The following is a 14951-nucleotide window of genomic DNA, read 5'->3' as shown; positions in this document are numbered from 1 at the left end:
TCGTTGACGGAGATTGAGCCGAGCCTCGGGTATGTTATCACAACGAAATCTGCATTATCAAGTCTAGATTACGATTGTAGATTACTGATAGTGTAGCGGCTGTAGTCGATCCCAGCAATCTTACACCCTCTTTTCAAGAGGTGCACGATGTACTTCTCCCACCTCTGCAATAGATGCGGAGTAGTCATGATTGTTTCCTTGATGAGGAGGAGTAGTTTGTCGTATATACCCCTGAAGGCTGCCGCAGAAAAGTTGATGCTTCGTCGAACGCCATCACGGTGCTCTTGAAGACGACAGAATATAGCAGCAGGCGGAGGTTGCGAGGATGTTGGCGAGTGCCTTCAGACTATCGACATACTGTCCATACCCAGCGGTCCATACAGCGTCCAGAGCAACGTCAGTGATACCGACATGCTCAAAGGCGTACTGGACTGTCTGGGAGCTGTTGTCATTAAGCTACTGAAAATCAGAAACATTCGAGAAAATAAATGGAAACATACTGATAGAGTGTCGCCGTATATGAAAGTTAGTGTAGTCTTCACCAACAAGGTCTGGAATAATCATTCTTTTGTGCGCTGCCTCGTCCTCTTCGGACCAGACTGACATGCGGAGACCATATGCCCGTTGAACGACTCCATGAGCAACGCTCCCGAAACTCGACAAGAGATCTGTGACTGGCACGGTGACCGTTTTATATAGCGCGCCCAAGTTTTGGACGGCCCAGTCTTTCGTTGATACTGAAAAAAAAATGTTAGCATGATACATTGAATCGTTTTCGAGACTTACCATGACATGAATCGAGAAGTGCCTGACGTGCTGTAGCTTGCTTTTCGGAGGTTGTCGGTAAGCAACACTTATTTAATGCGTCTCGCATCACAATCTCACTAGCTGCCTTCGCGACAGCTTTGTGGACCGCGTTTTTCGCGTCATATGCACCTTGGGGTGAATACACGACCGATTCGGGGGCTGGAATTTGCATGGTAACTGATGGTGCGGGCACTGGAACAGTGTGCGGGAACTGATGGTGCAGGCGCTGGAATGTGCGCGGGAACTGATGGTGCAGGTGCAGACGTTGATCCTGCCGCTGATGCGGACGTTGACACCGGCACTGACGTAGATGCGGATACTCCAGACGAATCTGACACAGAACCTACCACTCGTGGTGGCCTGACTGGGGGGAGGGCGTATTCTCGTGTGATTCTCCTTTGGATGCCTGATTCTCCTACCCTCTGTTACGGTCAGCAGCAATAGGAACATCAAGATTGTGGATACTTGCATACACAACACCATCCATAAACTCTTCCTCCTGGAAGCGCATTGGCGCTAGGCTATAGGCCACTTGAAATTTGGGAGCCTGGCGGCTTCGAGTGTTTCGGTCTGGCCCTGCTACCCTAGGGTAGTCCCCAGATAATAGGGACCTCCTAGGGGCAGGAACCTCACTGCGAAAACTTGGAGGAAAAGATGTTCTGCTCGTGGAAGGGTAGGTAAGTCCATAATAGTGGTGTTGCTGGTGCTCATGCGGGAGCTGGTGTTGCAGGTGCTCGTGCAGGAGCTGGTGTTGCTGGTGCTGGTGCGGGAGCTGGTGTTGCTGGTGCTGGTGCGGGAGCTGGTGTTGCTGGTGCGGGAGGTGGTGTTGCTGGTGCTGGTGCGGGAGGTGGTGTTGCTGGTGCTGGTGCGGGAGGTGGTGTTGCTGGTGCTGGTGCGGGAGGTGGTGTTGCTGGTGCTCGTGCGTGAGCTGGTGTTGCTGGTCCGGATTTTGGTAGACGATTTGGGTGGAGTCGGTATCGTAGCGTATATGTCGTGGTACATCGCTTGCGCTACCTAGCTGTGAGGTAGAGGGATTTCCAGCGATATTGTACCCCTCCTGTCGAATGACAGGCAAATTCTGTATGAAATATTATTACTGGTAGAAGATTCTTCAAACGGATTACGCACCTTTGTCGTAGATCGTCGACTCTTGCGACGTTGTGGGGGGGCATTCGACATTGTGGTAGCAGTGCAAAAGAGATGCGATTATCGATACTTACTCGTGGACTTACATACAATTGGCTGTGCTGATAGGAACAAAGTTAAATGATATTCATGAGATGCCGGACGCAGTACAAACACTGATACACAACGAATGAAATTCAAAGGCGCCATGGGCGCCTTTTATGCTTAAGGTGAAATTCAGGAAGCTACATAAATTGTAGAATGTTGAACAGTTTGCGGGAAAACACAGTTACTAACACAACCTTGCTGGAAATCGTAAGGACGAAGAGTCTGGCAGGAAAAGTTGTCACACACCTTGAAAGAGAACAACATGCGCAACCTGAACAGTTTAACCTCCATTGGCCTCGTGTTCGTGATCACCCGTGTCGTCGAATTCGGATCGATCCTCGCTAAAATCAGGCTGATAACAGCTTCGGAATGCCGGTGCGAAAGGCATGGTCTGTGAGAGTGTCTAGATCTTTGTCAAGGTCGTCCAATGCGATACGCTCGGATTCGCGGGACGTGACAAGATAATCAAGGTCAGCAGTGACTTGATTATCGTCCCGATCAACCAGCATGTTCATAAATGATTCGACTTCTTCGGTTTTCGCATGAAGAAGTTCTCTCTCCCTCGCATGAATGTATTGGCGAAGGCGTCTCAGCTGTGAGGCCTCCTCCATCTCCCACTGGGACACAGCAAAACGAGCCCGTTGAGTTTCACGGGCAGCTTCTTTGTATGCGATCACGTAGCGAACTCCATCTTGATCAAAGCGTTCCAAGCCACGCGAAAATACTTGTTGATCCTAGAAATACAAAACTTAGCATCATTGAGAACCTCCTAAGTCGCAGCCTGATTACCATGGTACCGTCTTCGGTATCACTAGAGTTGCCACAGTAAGGTCTACTAAGCAACTTCGTGAACTTGCGTTCATCTTTGACAGAGAGCGCACTCCGCCTGTAAGGTCCATATGTAGGCCGTGTAAGTCTCTTTTGGGCACGGAGTGGCCTGACCTGTCCTGATAGGACAGCAGGAGCTTGAAGTGATTCCTCGGAGGAAGCAGACCCATCTGAATCTAAGTTGTGGTACTTGCTGGGGGAGGATAGATAGTTACTGCTGAGTGGAGAAGAGCTTCTGGGCGGGTCATTGAAGATACTGGGGCTTCTGGGGGGGGGAGTAGTCCTTTGACTGTGTGAGACTGGAGCGGCTTTGTGAGGGTTGAGAAATTTGGAGTTTCTGCTGGAGTTTCTGGGGGTGTTCATTCTTTGACCGTCGATTGAACGCATATTGGTTTGCAGTCTTGACATCTATGATAAATGGCTGCCCGAGTGCGTGCTTGTCACTTGATATCTAAGCACAGTATATGTTTGTTGAGAGCATGACGCACAGCGGAGTTCGAAAGACTTAGCTCAAGCGCAGTAGTAGTAACAAATATATATTTTGTAAACCCAGGGTAACTACATTTTCTTTGTTGACGTGATTGCTTTCCTTGGGCCGCTTAGAGGGGCCAGCCCACTCCCAAAACCATTTGTGTTAAGAGTTCTGCCTCAGAGGTAAGTTAGCTACACCTATACTGTAGGGTATTGAAGATATTTTCTTTGGTTAACAAAGAAAATATCTTCAATACCCTGCAGTATAGGTATAGCTAACTTAACCCTGAGACAGAACTCTTAACACGAACAGTTTTGGGGGTGGGCTGGCCTCTAAGCGGCCCATGTAGTTAGCCATACCTATACTGTAGGGTATTAAAGATGTTTTCTTCGGTCAACAAAGAAAACATCTTTAATACCCTACAGTATAGGTAGGCTAACTACATGGGCCGCTTATTAGAGTAGTCAGCTATACCTATACTGTAGGGTATTAAAGATGTTTTCTTCGGTCAACAAAGAAAACATCTTTAATACCCTACAGTATAGGTGTAGCTAACCCAAGGAAAGCAATCGCGTCAACAAAGAAAATGTAGTTGGCTATACCTACTATACTGTAGGGTATAGCTAACTACATTTTCTTTGTTGACACTGGGTTTTAATGTTTGACAAAACTTTGACCGCCAAAATTTCAAGTTTAGCTAGACATGTATGCCAATTTATATATTTGTTACTTAATCAAAGGTGAAAATGTCTACAGATACATGGAGTTTTCGACCACTCAAAATTTGAAGTATTGTTTTCGCATTTTGTACAACATGTAAAGCACTCTTAAATATTGCTGACCCCTATGTGAGTATACGGCGTTTGTTGAGAGCATAACACACAGCGGAGTTCGAAAGACTTAACACTTTTTCCATCATGGAGTACTATGGCGCTGTGCATTCAGTTGGACAGGTCGCCCCGCAGCTAGAGTCCCAGCCCAGAAACTATGACCCTTTCGGTCCCGGATTCTTTCAAGAGTCTACCTATGATTTTGGTGATACTCATTCAAGGTTAGCATGGGTCATTTGATGCTTTACCGCTACTTACTCTACCAGCACGAGGCCTGACACTGATCTCAGTATTAGGACTGACGTTGGCAGTGTGTCTTGCCCACTGTGCAATGATCATTTCAATTCACACGAGGCAGTCGCGGACCATCTTAATCGATTGTGTTATCGCCAAAACGCGACACTCCCTGCACCCAGAGGATTGAAACGAGCGCCAGAAAGCAATGTACGAGCACAATATCACCCCAGATCTGGATACCACTACGTTCTCCCGGACCATCCACCTCCCCATAATCTCTTTCAAGAAATGCAAGACCATCGCCTTCAGCCTGAACGACAAGTGAACCCATGGTACCCATTCGACGGCCCAGGAGAATGGTCACTAGCGAAGTTTTTAGTTGAGAATCTCTCACAGACTCAGATAGAGCAATTCCTGAAGTTGGAATGGGTACGTTTGTGTCAATTTCAGTCTCTTGGTCTGACTAGCATCTGTTTTGTCTCCTAGTTCAAGACACGAGAGCGACCACAATTCAAATCAAAGGACGAGTTGTTCTATTACTTGGAGCAACTTCCTGGATGTGGACCGAAATGGCAGTGTACTGAGTTTCGTCTGAAGGGTTATGAGACTGAGCAGCCGATTCACCTCATCTGGAGAGACGGTTTAGAAGTTGTGAAGCAGCTTTTTTCCAATCCAGTGTACGCGAATCACATGTGTTACGACCCTCACCATATCTACAATGGACAAGAGCGCGAAATTGGAGAGTTCTGGACATCAGATGATGCCTGGAATATACAGGCATGCATTTATTTTCGTTCCTAGCCGCATCGCTGATCCTCAAAACGTCGTAGGACCAGCTTCCTGAAGGTGCTACTATTGTACCAATTATCACCGCTTCGGACAAGACACCCGTCACACGACACACCGGTGGACTAGAAATGCACCCATTATTCATGACCATCGGAAACATCCAATCTGATGTCCTAATGAAAGCTACATCACATGCATGGCGATGTGTCGCATTTATGCCGATACCAAAATTCCTCGTCAACTCGGACTATCAGACTCTTCTTCAGACGCGATTGTGGCACAAATGTGTCGACCTCGTCTGCTCAAAACTCAAGATCGCTGCACGTGTCGGTGAATTCATGGTCGATCCTTCAGCACATAGACGTTTTTGCTTTACCCCTCTCATCAGCCATATCGCCGATCTTCCTGAACAACTTATGATTGCATGTGTTTCCAAGAACTCATCTCCCGTCACTACAGCCACACAGAAGGAGTTTGGGGACGCCATAGCATATCCTCCACGCAACGGAGTCGATACATATGAGCTCATCCGCAAGCTCTGCGATAGGGTTGACCCCTGGGATCTCTTTAGCTTCCTTAAGGAGGCGAAGAAATTGCACCTGAGCGGCATCCACCTACCATTCTGGAGAGACTGGAAATACGCAAACCCAGCGACATTTCTCACCCCGGAAATTCTTCACGCTCTGCACAAATTCTTCTTTGACCATGTCCTGAAGTGGGTCAAGGAAACCATGGGACACGAGCTCGATTTACGATTTCGGAGTCAGCATAAGCGTGTGGGTGTGCGTCATTTCACGTCAGGTGTCTCGCATGTCAAGCAAATGACTGGCAGAGAGCATCGCGATATCCAGCGCACCATAGTACCTACAATGTGGGGAATTGTAACTCCTGAATTCATTCGTGCGGTTCGCGCGATGATCGATTTCATTTACCTCGCACAAAATCTGGTTCATACTGACACATCAATCAAGGACATGTCGACTGCGCTTTCTGTCTTTCACGAACATAAGCAAGCTATCATCGATGCAGAGGCGCGACGAGGGAAAAGTGGAGCTAAGGACGATTTTTTCATCCCCAAACTAGAGCTCATGCAGAGCTTCGCTCGCGCAATCCCACACATCGGCTCCCTCATTCAATACTCAGCAGATGTTTTGGAACGTCTTCTCATCACCCACTGCAAACACCCTTTTGAGAAGACCAGTCAACAGAAGGATTTTGTTCAACAAATCACGCGGATCCTTGAACGGGAGGAGACAATTCGTCTCTTCGAGCTTTACACCCTACTAGCTTCGTCACCAGTGTCAGCCTCTGGTTGCACTAGCAATGACCCGCTTCTCAATGTTGTTTTCACGGAAGATGACGAAGTCGCTGGTCCAGAGGTAGACCCAGCGTTAGCTTGGGTTTCTCGTGTAAATCCAGACGCTCAACGATGCCTACATGCCCCACGCCCAGTACGCAACCATTTCTTGAAAGGAATCGTGTCCGATGATGCGAAAATCGCTTTCAACGTTACCATCAACCCCGATCGCAAACGCTTGACCATCGTTGAGCTTCAAACGCTATATGACCTTGTTGACTTCTCGCAGGCTCTCTACCACTACTTCACAATCAACTACCACGGAGATCTCAATATGCATAGCAGCCGGATACTCTTGAATGCTTGGTTCAAGTTTCGAATTCAGCTACATTCAGCTTTCCACGAGCGCACCATCATGCCTAGTCAATTGTTGCAAGCTGAACCCCCCTCCAGCGAGTTCTCCTACGGCCGCTGTGATACTGTTCTCATTCAGAACAACAGGAGCAATGGTGCGTTCTTGTAGAACCTTTCTGGCATATATTAATATTAGATTCATTTCACAGTTCCTTGTGTAGTCCAAGTCCGAGCCGTGTTCCAGCCAACTGCACTGCCCATTGAAGCGCCTGCGCTTGATCAGGTGCTTGCGTATGTTCAACACTTCGACATCATCGGAGACAAACCTGAGCCTATGACGGGGATGTGGAGACTCACGCGCTCATTCTTTCACAATGTCTCGCAGCCACAGTCCAGAAAGCGATGTAGTTCTATAATTCCTATCACCGATATCACTCATGGGGTGGAACTGATCCCTGTGTATGACACTTTATTAGCCAAGGAGGTCAACTCGAGCAATTCGATGGAGATTTTTAACGACTATTTTCTCAATAACTTCGCTGACAAAGAACTCTACCACACACTAGCAGTAGCATTTGGTGTCTAGTAGTTGTAGTAGATTGAAATCAGCGCATCTTATCATGTCTTTATTTAATCTTGTGTGCGATAAAACCAATCTTTGGGCATTGCAAACACTTACGTGTCGCCATCTGCATCTCCACCAATCAGAGCTCAGAATCAGCAAGTCGTAAGAGGTCGTAATAGCTTCGAACTTAAATATTGTTAAGCGTTCATTTCACAGTTTTGCAGATGTGGCACACAGCTCTCCTATATTGACAAGATTGCCTGTTATCCAACTACCGAATGGTATTTGCCGGGTTCATGACGCCCTGCACTGATTATAAGGCTACACCAACGCTTCTCCGTGACTGACATTTACTAGTACCACTTCCCCCATCATGGATCCTGCAAAGATAAGAAAGAAAATCGGTCGCTTTCGGATCCTCGTCATAGGAAGAGCCAATGCAGGAAAAACCACTATCCTGCAGAGAGTTTGCAACACACGGGATAATCCACAAATATACAACAGCGCCGGCAAAAAGGTGGACATCACATTGCTAGTAGGAGGATGTTACTGACTGATCGACATCAGATCGATGTTGCAGTTTTGACGGCATCAAGAGAGGTAAGGTGTGCTCTCAGTTGATGCCATGAGCTGACGTGCTCTCAGCGCGGACTGCATGACATCGAAACCGAAATGGTGTTTGAGAGCAATCCGGGATTCATTTTCCATGATTCACGTGGTTTTGAGGCAGGCGGCGTATCCGAATTCGAAAAGGTCAAGACATTCATCACCCGCCGTTCCAAGGAAACGAACATAAGGAATCAACTACATGCCATCTGGTAATTGCAACCGATAAATCGCGACAACATGCCGTCTCACAGATTCAACATAGGTACTGCATTCCCATGGACGAGGCTAGTAGGTCATTCACTGCAGGTGAAAATAAATTTTTCTCTCAATGCGACACTGGAAGTAGTAAGATTTCGCATTCCACCCTCGTTGACGTTCGACTGATGCGCAGAATCACAATCCTCAGTACCGGTCATCGTATTATTCACAAAGTTTGACGCCCTATACGACGTCGCATTCACAAAGCTAAGGAAGGAAGGAAAATCTCGGAAAGACGCTAAGGAGCTGGCCCCGGGACACGCTGAAGAGTCATTCGCTGACGGGCCACAATTGAAGTTTCTCAAGGAAGTCCGATGGCCTCCAAAATGTCACGTATGCCTTCCTAGTAAGCCGGTTCATGATTGAGTCCCGATACACGATGACTGTTGATCTATTAGACATGGACAAGGATAGTGCAGATTGCGGGATTCTCGTCGAACATACGGCTGGAACTCTGGACAATGAAGTACTTCAGCAATTATTCGTATCGACACAGCAGACCAGCATGGAGATCTGCATGAAATATGGAGTTGAGAGGTAACTACCTATGGTCTCATTCACCTGCCGCAAGCGCTAGTAACTGATATTGTCCAGAATACTCTCAAAACATATTGACTCTGCTGAGACAACAACATCTAAGGGTTATGAGAGGATAATAAAGACATTGGGCGCCTGGTTTCCACACATTATTGTAAGATTATCATAAAGTTCGAAGGTTGTTCTCATTTACGTTGGGCGTTTACTTGCAGGTAGTTCGTGTATCGATCCTCTTTTGAGCAAAAACCATGCTGATCTAAGTCGTTGCCCACCGTTCTCAGACAGTGAGTGTGTCGATCCTCGTTCGAGCAAGAGCCATCCTGATCCAGGTCGTTGCTCACCGTTCTCAGACAGTGAGTGTGCCGATCCTCCCTCGAGCATGAGCCATCCTGATCCAAGTCGTTGCCCACCGTTCGCAGAACGTGAGTGTGTCGATCCTCGTTCGAGCAAGAGCCATGCTGACCCAAGTCGTTGACCACCGTTCGCAGAACGTAAGTGTGTCGATCGTCATTCGAGCAAGAGCCACCCTGATCCAAGTCGTTGACCACCGTTTGCAGAACGTGAGTATCTCGATCCTCGTTCGAGCAAGAGCCATGCTGATCCAGGTCATTGCCCACCGTTCACAGTTCATGAGTGTGTCGATCCCCGCTCGAGCATGAGCCATGCTGATCCCAGTCGTTGCCCACCATTCGCAGTTGGTAAGTGTATCGACCCTCGTTCGAGCAAGAACCATGCTAATCCAAGGCATTGCCCACCGTTCGCAGACAGTGAGTGTGTCGATCGTCGTTCGAGCATGAGCCATGCTGATCCAAGTCGTTGCCCACTGTTCGCAGGATGTGAGTGTGTCGATCGTCGTTCGAGCCAGAGCCATCCTGATCCAAGTCGTTGCCCACCGTTCACAGCCTGTGAGTGTGTCGATCGTCGTTCAAGCAAGAATCATGCTGATCCAAGTCGTTGCCCACCGCTCGCAGTTGGTGAGTGTATAGATCCTCGTTCGAGCAAAAGCCATGCTGATCCAAGTCGTTGCCCATCGTTCGCAGTTGGTGAGTGTGTCGATCTTGGTTCGAGCAAGAGCCATGCTGATCCAAGTCGTTGCCCACCGTTCGCAGTATGTGAGCGTGTCGATCGTCGTTCGAGCATGAGCCATGCTGATCCAAGTCGTTGCCCACCGTTCGCAGTTCGTGAGTGTGTCGATCCTCGTTCGAGCATGAGCCATGCTGATCCAAGTCGTTGCCCACCAATCGCAGAACGTGAGTGTGTCGATCCTCGTTCGAACAAGAGCCATGCTGATCCAGGTCGTTGCCCACCATTCGCAGAACGTAAGTGTGTCGATCCTCGTTCGAACAAGAGCCATGCTGATCCAAGTCCTTGCCCACCGTTCGCAGTTGGTGAGTGTGTCGATCCTCGTTCGAACAAGAACCATGCTGATCCAAGTCGTTGCCCACCGTTCACAGTTGGTGAGTGTGTCGATCTTGGTTCGAGCAAGAGCCATGCTGATCCAAGTCGTTGCTTACCATTCTCAGACAGTGAGTGTGTCGATCGTCGTTCGAGCAAGAGCCATGCTGATCCAGGTCGTTGCCCACCGTTCTCAGTTCGTGAGTGTGTCGATCGTCGTTCGAGCAAGAACCATGCTGATCCAAGTCGTTGCCCACCGTTCGCAGAACGTGAGTGTGTCGATCCTCGTTCGAGCATGAGCCACCCTGATCCAAGTCGTTCCGTTCGCAGAACGTGAGTATCTCGATCCTCGTTCGAGCAAGAGCCATGCTGATCCAGATCGTTGCCCACCGTTCGCAGTTCGTGAGTGTGTCGATCCTCGTTCGATCATGAGCCATGCTAATCCAAGTCGTTGCCCACCGTTCGCAGTTGGTATGTGTATCGACCCTCGTTTGAGCAAGAACCATGCTAATCCAAGTCATTGCCCACCGTTCGCAGAACGTGAGTGCGTCGACCTTCGTTCGCGTAAGATCCATGCTGATCCACGTCTTTACCCACTACCCGAAGCGTGTGAGTGTTTAATCCTCCTTCAAGCTCCAGCCACGCTGATTGAAGTCTGCCTACTGCTCAAAGCGTGTGAGTGTTTGATCCTCCATCAAGCGTAGCCTTCCTGAATCAAGCCATCGCCTGTTGATCCGTTCATAGAATGTCAGTCCATTGATTCTTTGTCGAGTTCAAGCATTCCTGACCAACCCGATTGATCATCTATTGGCAGGAGGTCAGTACATCAATCCTTCACCGACTTTCAGCTACTGACCGAAGATATCGTCTATTCGTTGCCAGCTTGTGAGTGTGCAGCCCTCCTTCCTTCCTAATCGATGCAATTGCTGATTTATTGTTAGGATGTGGGTGTATTGATTCTATGTCGTTCTAACTGACCGAACACGACACCGCTCTGTCAACAGATTGTGAGTTTCTCGATCCACCATCGAACTCAAGCCATACTGACTGAATACATCGGCCATCCATTCACAGCATGTAAGTGCATGGACCTGCAGTCGAATTGGGGCTCCACTGACCATTGAAATTGCTGATTCCGTCGACAGTCCGTGAGTGTGTTTATCTGCCATTGAGCTCGAGCCTTGCTCACCGAAGATATCACTGATCGGTTGACAGTCCGTGAGTCCAGAGCCTTGCTAGCGAACGACACCGCTGATCCCTCAATAGGATCACCTTCACGACGATGACTGTGTAGAGATACGGTCTAGGTTACTCTCTGCGGTATGTTCAATTGGTTACCGATTGTGCACACATTTCTCATGTTGCGACTCTATCAGGCCTCTGACTCATCACCCTTGAAGAATATCGTTCAGCTCATTTCTGGTGAATTTTGAGGCCGAGTTGCGATGAACCTGCTTATTATTGGACATTTAGCTGTTGTCATTATCTTCGAACGCTCTTTCTACATTTTCGACAAGCGGCGCTATCTTCAGGACAAGAAGGAGTCTGATCGCTTATTTCATGTCGCTCTCGAGCAGTACATGGCATCTCCGCATGCAGCTGCTGTCAGGGAAGCTGTGAGTGCTGCCGTCCAGGCATATGAAGACGTTGTGGCTACTGCCGCACACACATATGAAGAAGCCGTGAGGACTGCTGTCTTTCCAGATCAAGGAAATGTGCCTTCTTGGATGGCGAAGTTACCGTTCGAACCCTTGGAGAGAATGACTTTCAAACGCTCTCAGGCGAAGGAGAAAGAATCTTCGTGCTCTCGGGCGAAGGCGGAGTTGATTGAAGCTGTTCTTGCAATCGTTCTAAATCATCGCTTGCGTATGTTTCACTGTCACGTTGAGGCAGCACTCCCGCTGATCCGCTTATTTTCAGCTAGACCCTGATGCTTAGACAATGTAATACACTATCATGATTATCAGTTCGGAGAGGAGTGGGGGTATCTCGGTTGCGAAGGCTGCTTGATATGTTTGTTGAGGTAGATTGAGGATGTGATGTGGGACTTCGAAATCTACTTTCTGAAGCTATGGAACGAGATCAACGGGTATTTCAATCTTTCAAATGGCCGCGAGCCACGAAGCCCCGGGTCTGAGGAGACGGACCGAGTACGTTTTTTACACCACTCTGATCAAGATGCTGTTTTCATCATCGCACTTTTCTTTTTCTATCCTACACTACCCAATAACATCACTCAAAATCCATGTTCTACTTATGATCTATTGCATGCGCGCCATTGGATGGGATAATTGATGAGAGGATATGCCGCACCCCATCCAGACGTTGTGTTAACTGCTAACTAGACAGATCATCATGATCTGAAACGAGGCGAAGGTACAAAAATCACTATGATCTCAGTGGGACCACTATGCTACCTCTGTTAGGACAAGAATTGATTGATCATGACAGACTAGTGAAGCAAACATAAGGTCGAGGTGGAGATGTAAATGATTGAAATATGGCACAATATTCGTGATGAGAACTTCCTGGAATGGATCCTGCGCGTGGATGCCCTCAAGCTAAAAATGGTCGTTATATTTATTTGAACCGAAAAGAGCGGGCCAGGTGAAATTGACGCGGCCCTGCCGCGCCTGCCGCGGTCGTGACGCGCCTGTGACGCGGCACTGACGCGGCATATGTGACGCGGCACTGTAACAAATTCCTACTCACAGATCATGTTTACACAACTACATATCGCATTCCAAACACTTTGAATCGTCGTCAATGATCAACATATGAGTGTCTGCCTGCGTACAGGCTCTATAGTGCTGTATTCACCTCTCACCAAATTTACAGTGCTTGTCCTCTGCGTTCATACTACTAGTATGCATTTTGCGCGTCAGTCCTATATTGTTGCATTACCTCTAATTCGTTCATCTATGTTGGTTTTCAGATGCAGTGTCAAATGTTGTCTCACTGCGTCAAGCTTCGACCTCACCCTGCCAAGTTTGATCCACTCTCTATACCCTGCACCACCACGTCAAGCCCCAACCATGGCATGTCAGAAGCCTCGTTTAGGCTGCGTCAAACACTACTCACACCAAGACAAGTTCTCCCAAATATCTTCGCAGTCTCTGTACTAATATCAACATCCACACTCTATACCGCGTCAAGGCCTACTACAGTGCCGCGTCAAACATAGCACATACTGCGTCAGTTGCCGCGTCACATGCGCGTCAGTGCCGCTGTAGAAACAACAATACAATGAGGAACAAAAGATGCTCCTGACTGTATCTGTAAAAGTTGTAAGGTCGCGCGCTGCCTAGTCTGCGTTACTTGAGAAGCAAGTGCGTTCGACCCTATAGGGGAAGTGAGTGCAGCAAGGATCTAGAAGTGTGCGCTTAAGCGAAGCGCGAGAAAGCGCAGGAGCGCGCAAGGTACAAAGGCGCGGGAATGCGCGCGCGTATTAGCGCGAAGCGCGGGAAAGTGCGCGCGCGTATTAGCGCGAAGCGCGGGAAAGTGCGCGCGCGTATGCGGAAATGAGAAACTAAGCTTAAGTAGTGATATAAAGCAAGATAAGAGATATAAGAGTGCAAAATGTAAAGGAATAGCTTTCTACTATATTCTGCTAAGTAGTAAGTGGGTAGTAACTAGTAAGTGAAAAGTAGGAAAAGTAAGGTTAATAATAGTATGTACTGCTGGCGCTTATATAGCGCGCCTAAGTGCGCTCATGCGGAGCCGAAGCGCTACCGAGTAGGTATGTAAAAATATATATGAGTGAGAAACTATGATAAAAATAAAGGTGGAACTATGCTAATAAAGGAAATGGAAATATACGCACTAGGGAGCTTGGTGGACAGTGGATGGATGCATCTGGATGGCTGGTGCTATAGGGCGCACAAGCGCGGGGACACGCGCGCGCGTATACATCGTGAAGCGCGGGAATGGTGCGCGGGAAAGCTGCGCGTCATATAGGAATCACTGTGGATGGTACACAGAGTGATGCTGCGAGTTGGTGCTGTATACTCCCTAGTGTAAAGCGCCATATCACACTATGAGATGCACGAGTCTCTACACCGCGTCAAACCTCCTCCATGCCGCGTCACAGGCGCGTCACACTGCGTCAAACCTCGTCACTGCCGCGTCCACCTGGGTTGCCCTATTAATAAGCCTTATTATACTTGGTAGTTACGTGTCTCGCCAACTATAATTAGGCTTGGTTTCATCAAATCCCTACACCAGCGTTAAATAGTGCCCCAGCTCCTCAAAATACCTTCAAAAAAACTATGTACACCTCACTATGGTGGGCGCGCGCGCGCATAGGCTATATTCGGTAAGCATCCCGCCCCGCCTTAATTGCGTCATATTCCTATTTTAATTCGGCACGCTCGGCAACGCCTACTACGCTTCCTAATTCGAACCAAGGGGCCCTTCTCACGCTTCCTAGCTCTCCTCATCACTGTGCTCATCGTCCCTGCCGTTCCCTGCCTCCATCGTGCCCCCATTGTTCCGCCTTTGTCGTCGTCGTCAACCTCCTTCGTTCCTGCCGTTTCCCACCTCCCTCGTGCCTTCTCAACCTCCTTCGTACCTTCGTCGTCGTCGTCGTCCGTACCTGCCGTTTCCCAACTCCCTCGTGCTTTCGTCGTTGCCCTCCTTTGTGCCTTCATCGTTGTCGTCCTTCGTACCTGCCATTTCCCAACTCCCTCGTGCTTTCGTCGTTGCCCTCCTTTGTGCCTTCGTCGTTGCCCTCCTTCGTAT

At 48.5% G+C, this 14951-nt stretch overlaps 2 protein-coding genes across 2 annotated transcripts; both read left to right on the top strand.

The window, feature by feature from the left end:
- Positions 1–7780: 7780 nt before the first annotated feature.
- On the top strand, positions 7781–8985 carry F5891DRAFT_1167982 (uncharacterized protein; the record flags this gene model as incomplete). The annotated part of the gene is made up of 7 exons (XM_041365450.1): positions 7781–7929; positions 7980–8012; positions 8058–8230; positions 8284–8366; positions 8413–8625; positions 8678–8816; positions 8874–8985. Exons 1-7 carry the CDS (start codon positions 7786–7788, stop codon positions 8983–8985), a joined length of 897 nt encoding a protein of 298 aa, XP_041216220.1. The 5' UTR covers positions 7781–7785.
- Positions 8986–11656: 2671 nt separating this feature from the next.
- Positions 11657–12243, top strand: F5891DRAFT_1242249 (uncharacterized protein; the record flags this gene model as incomplete). Its single annotated transcript, XM_041369743.1, has 2 exons — positions 11657–12077; positions 12179–12243. The coding sequence occupies 2 exons, from the start codon at positions 11657–11659 to the stop codon at positions 12241–12243; spliced, it is 486 nt and encodes a 161-aa protein (XP_041216219.1).
- Between the last annotated feature and the right edge of the window lie 2708 nt (positions 12244–14951).

Source organism: Suillus fuscotomentosus (genome assembly GCF_016647785.1).
Source record: "Suillus fuscotomentosus strain FC203 chromosome Unknown F5891scaffold_454, whole genome shotgun sequence".
In the NCBI taxonomy this organism is placed as follows: Eukaryota; Fungi; Basidiomycota; class Agaricomycetes; order Boletales; family Suillaceae; genus Suillus; species Suillus fuscotomentosus.
This window is presented reverse-complemented; position numbering and strand designations above follow the sequence as displayed.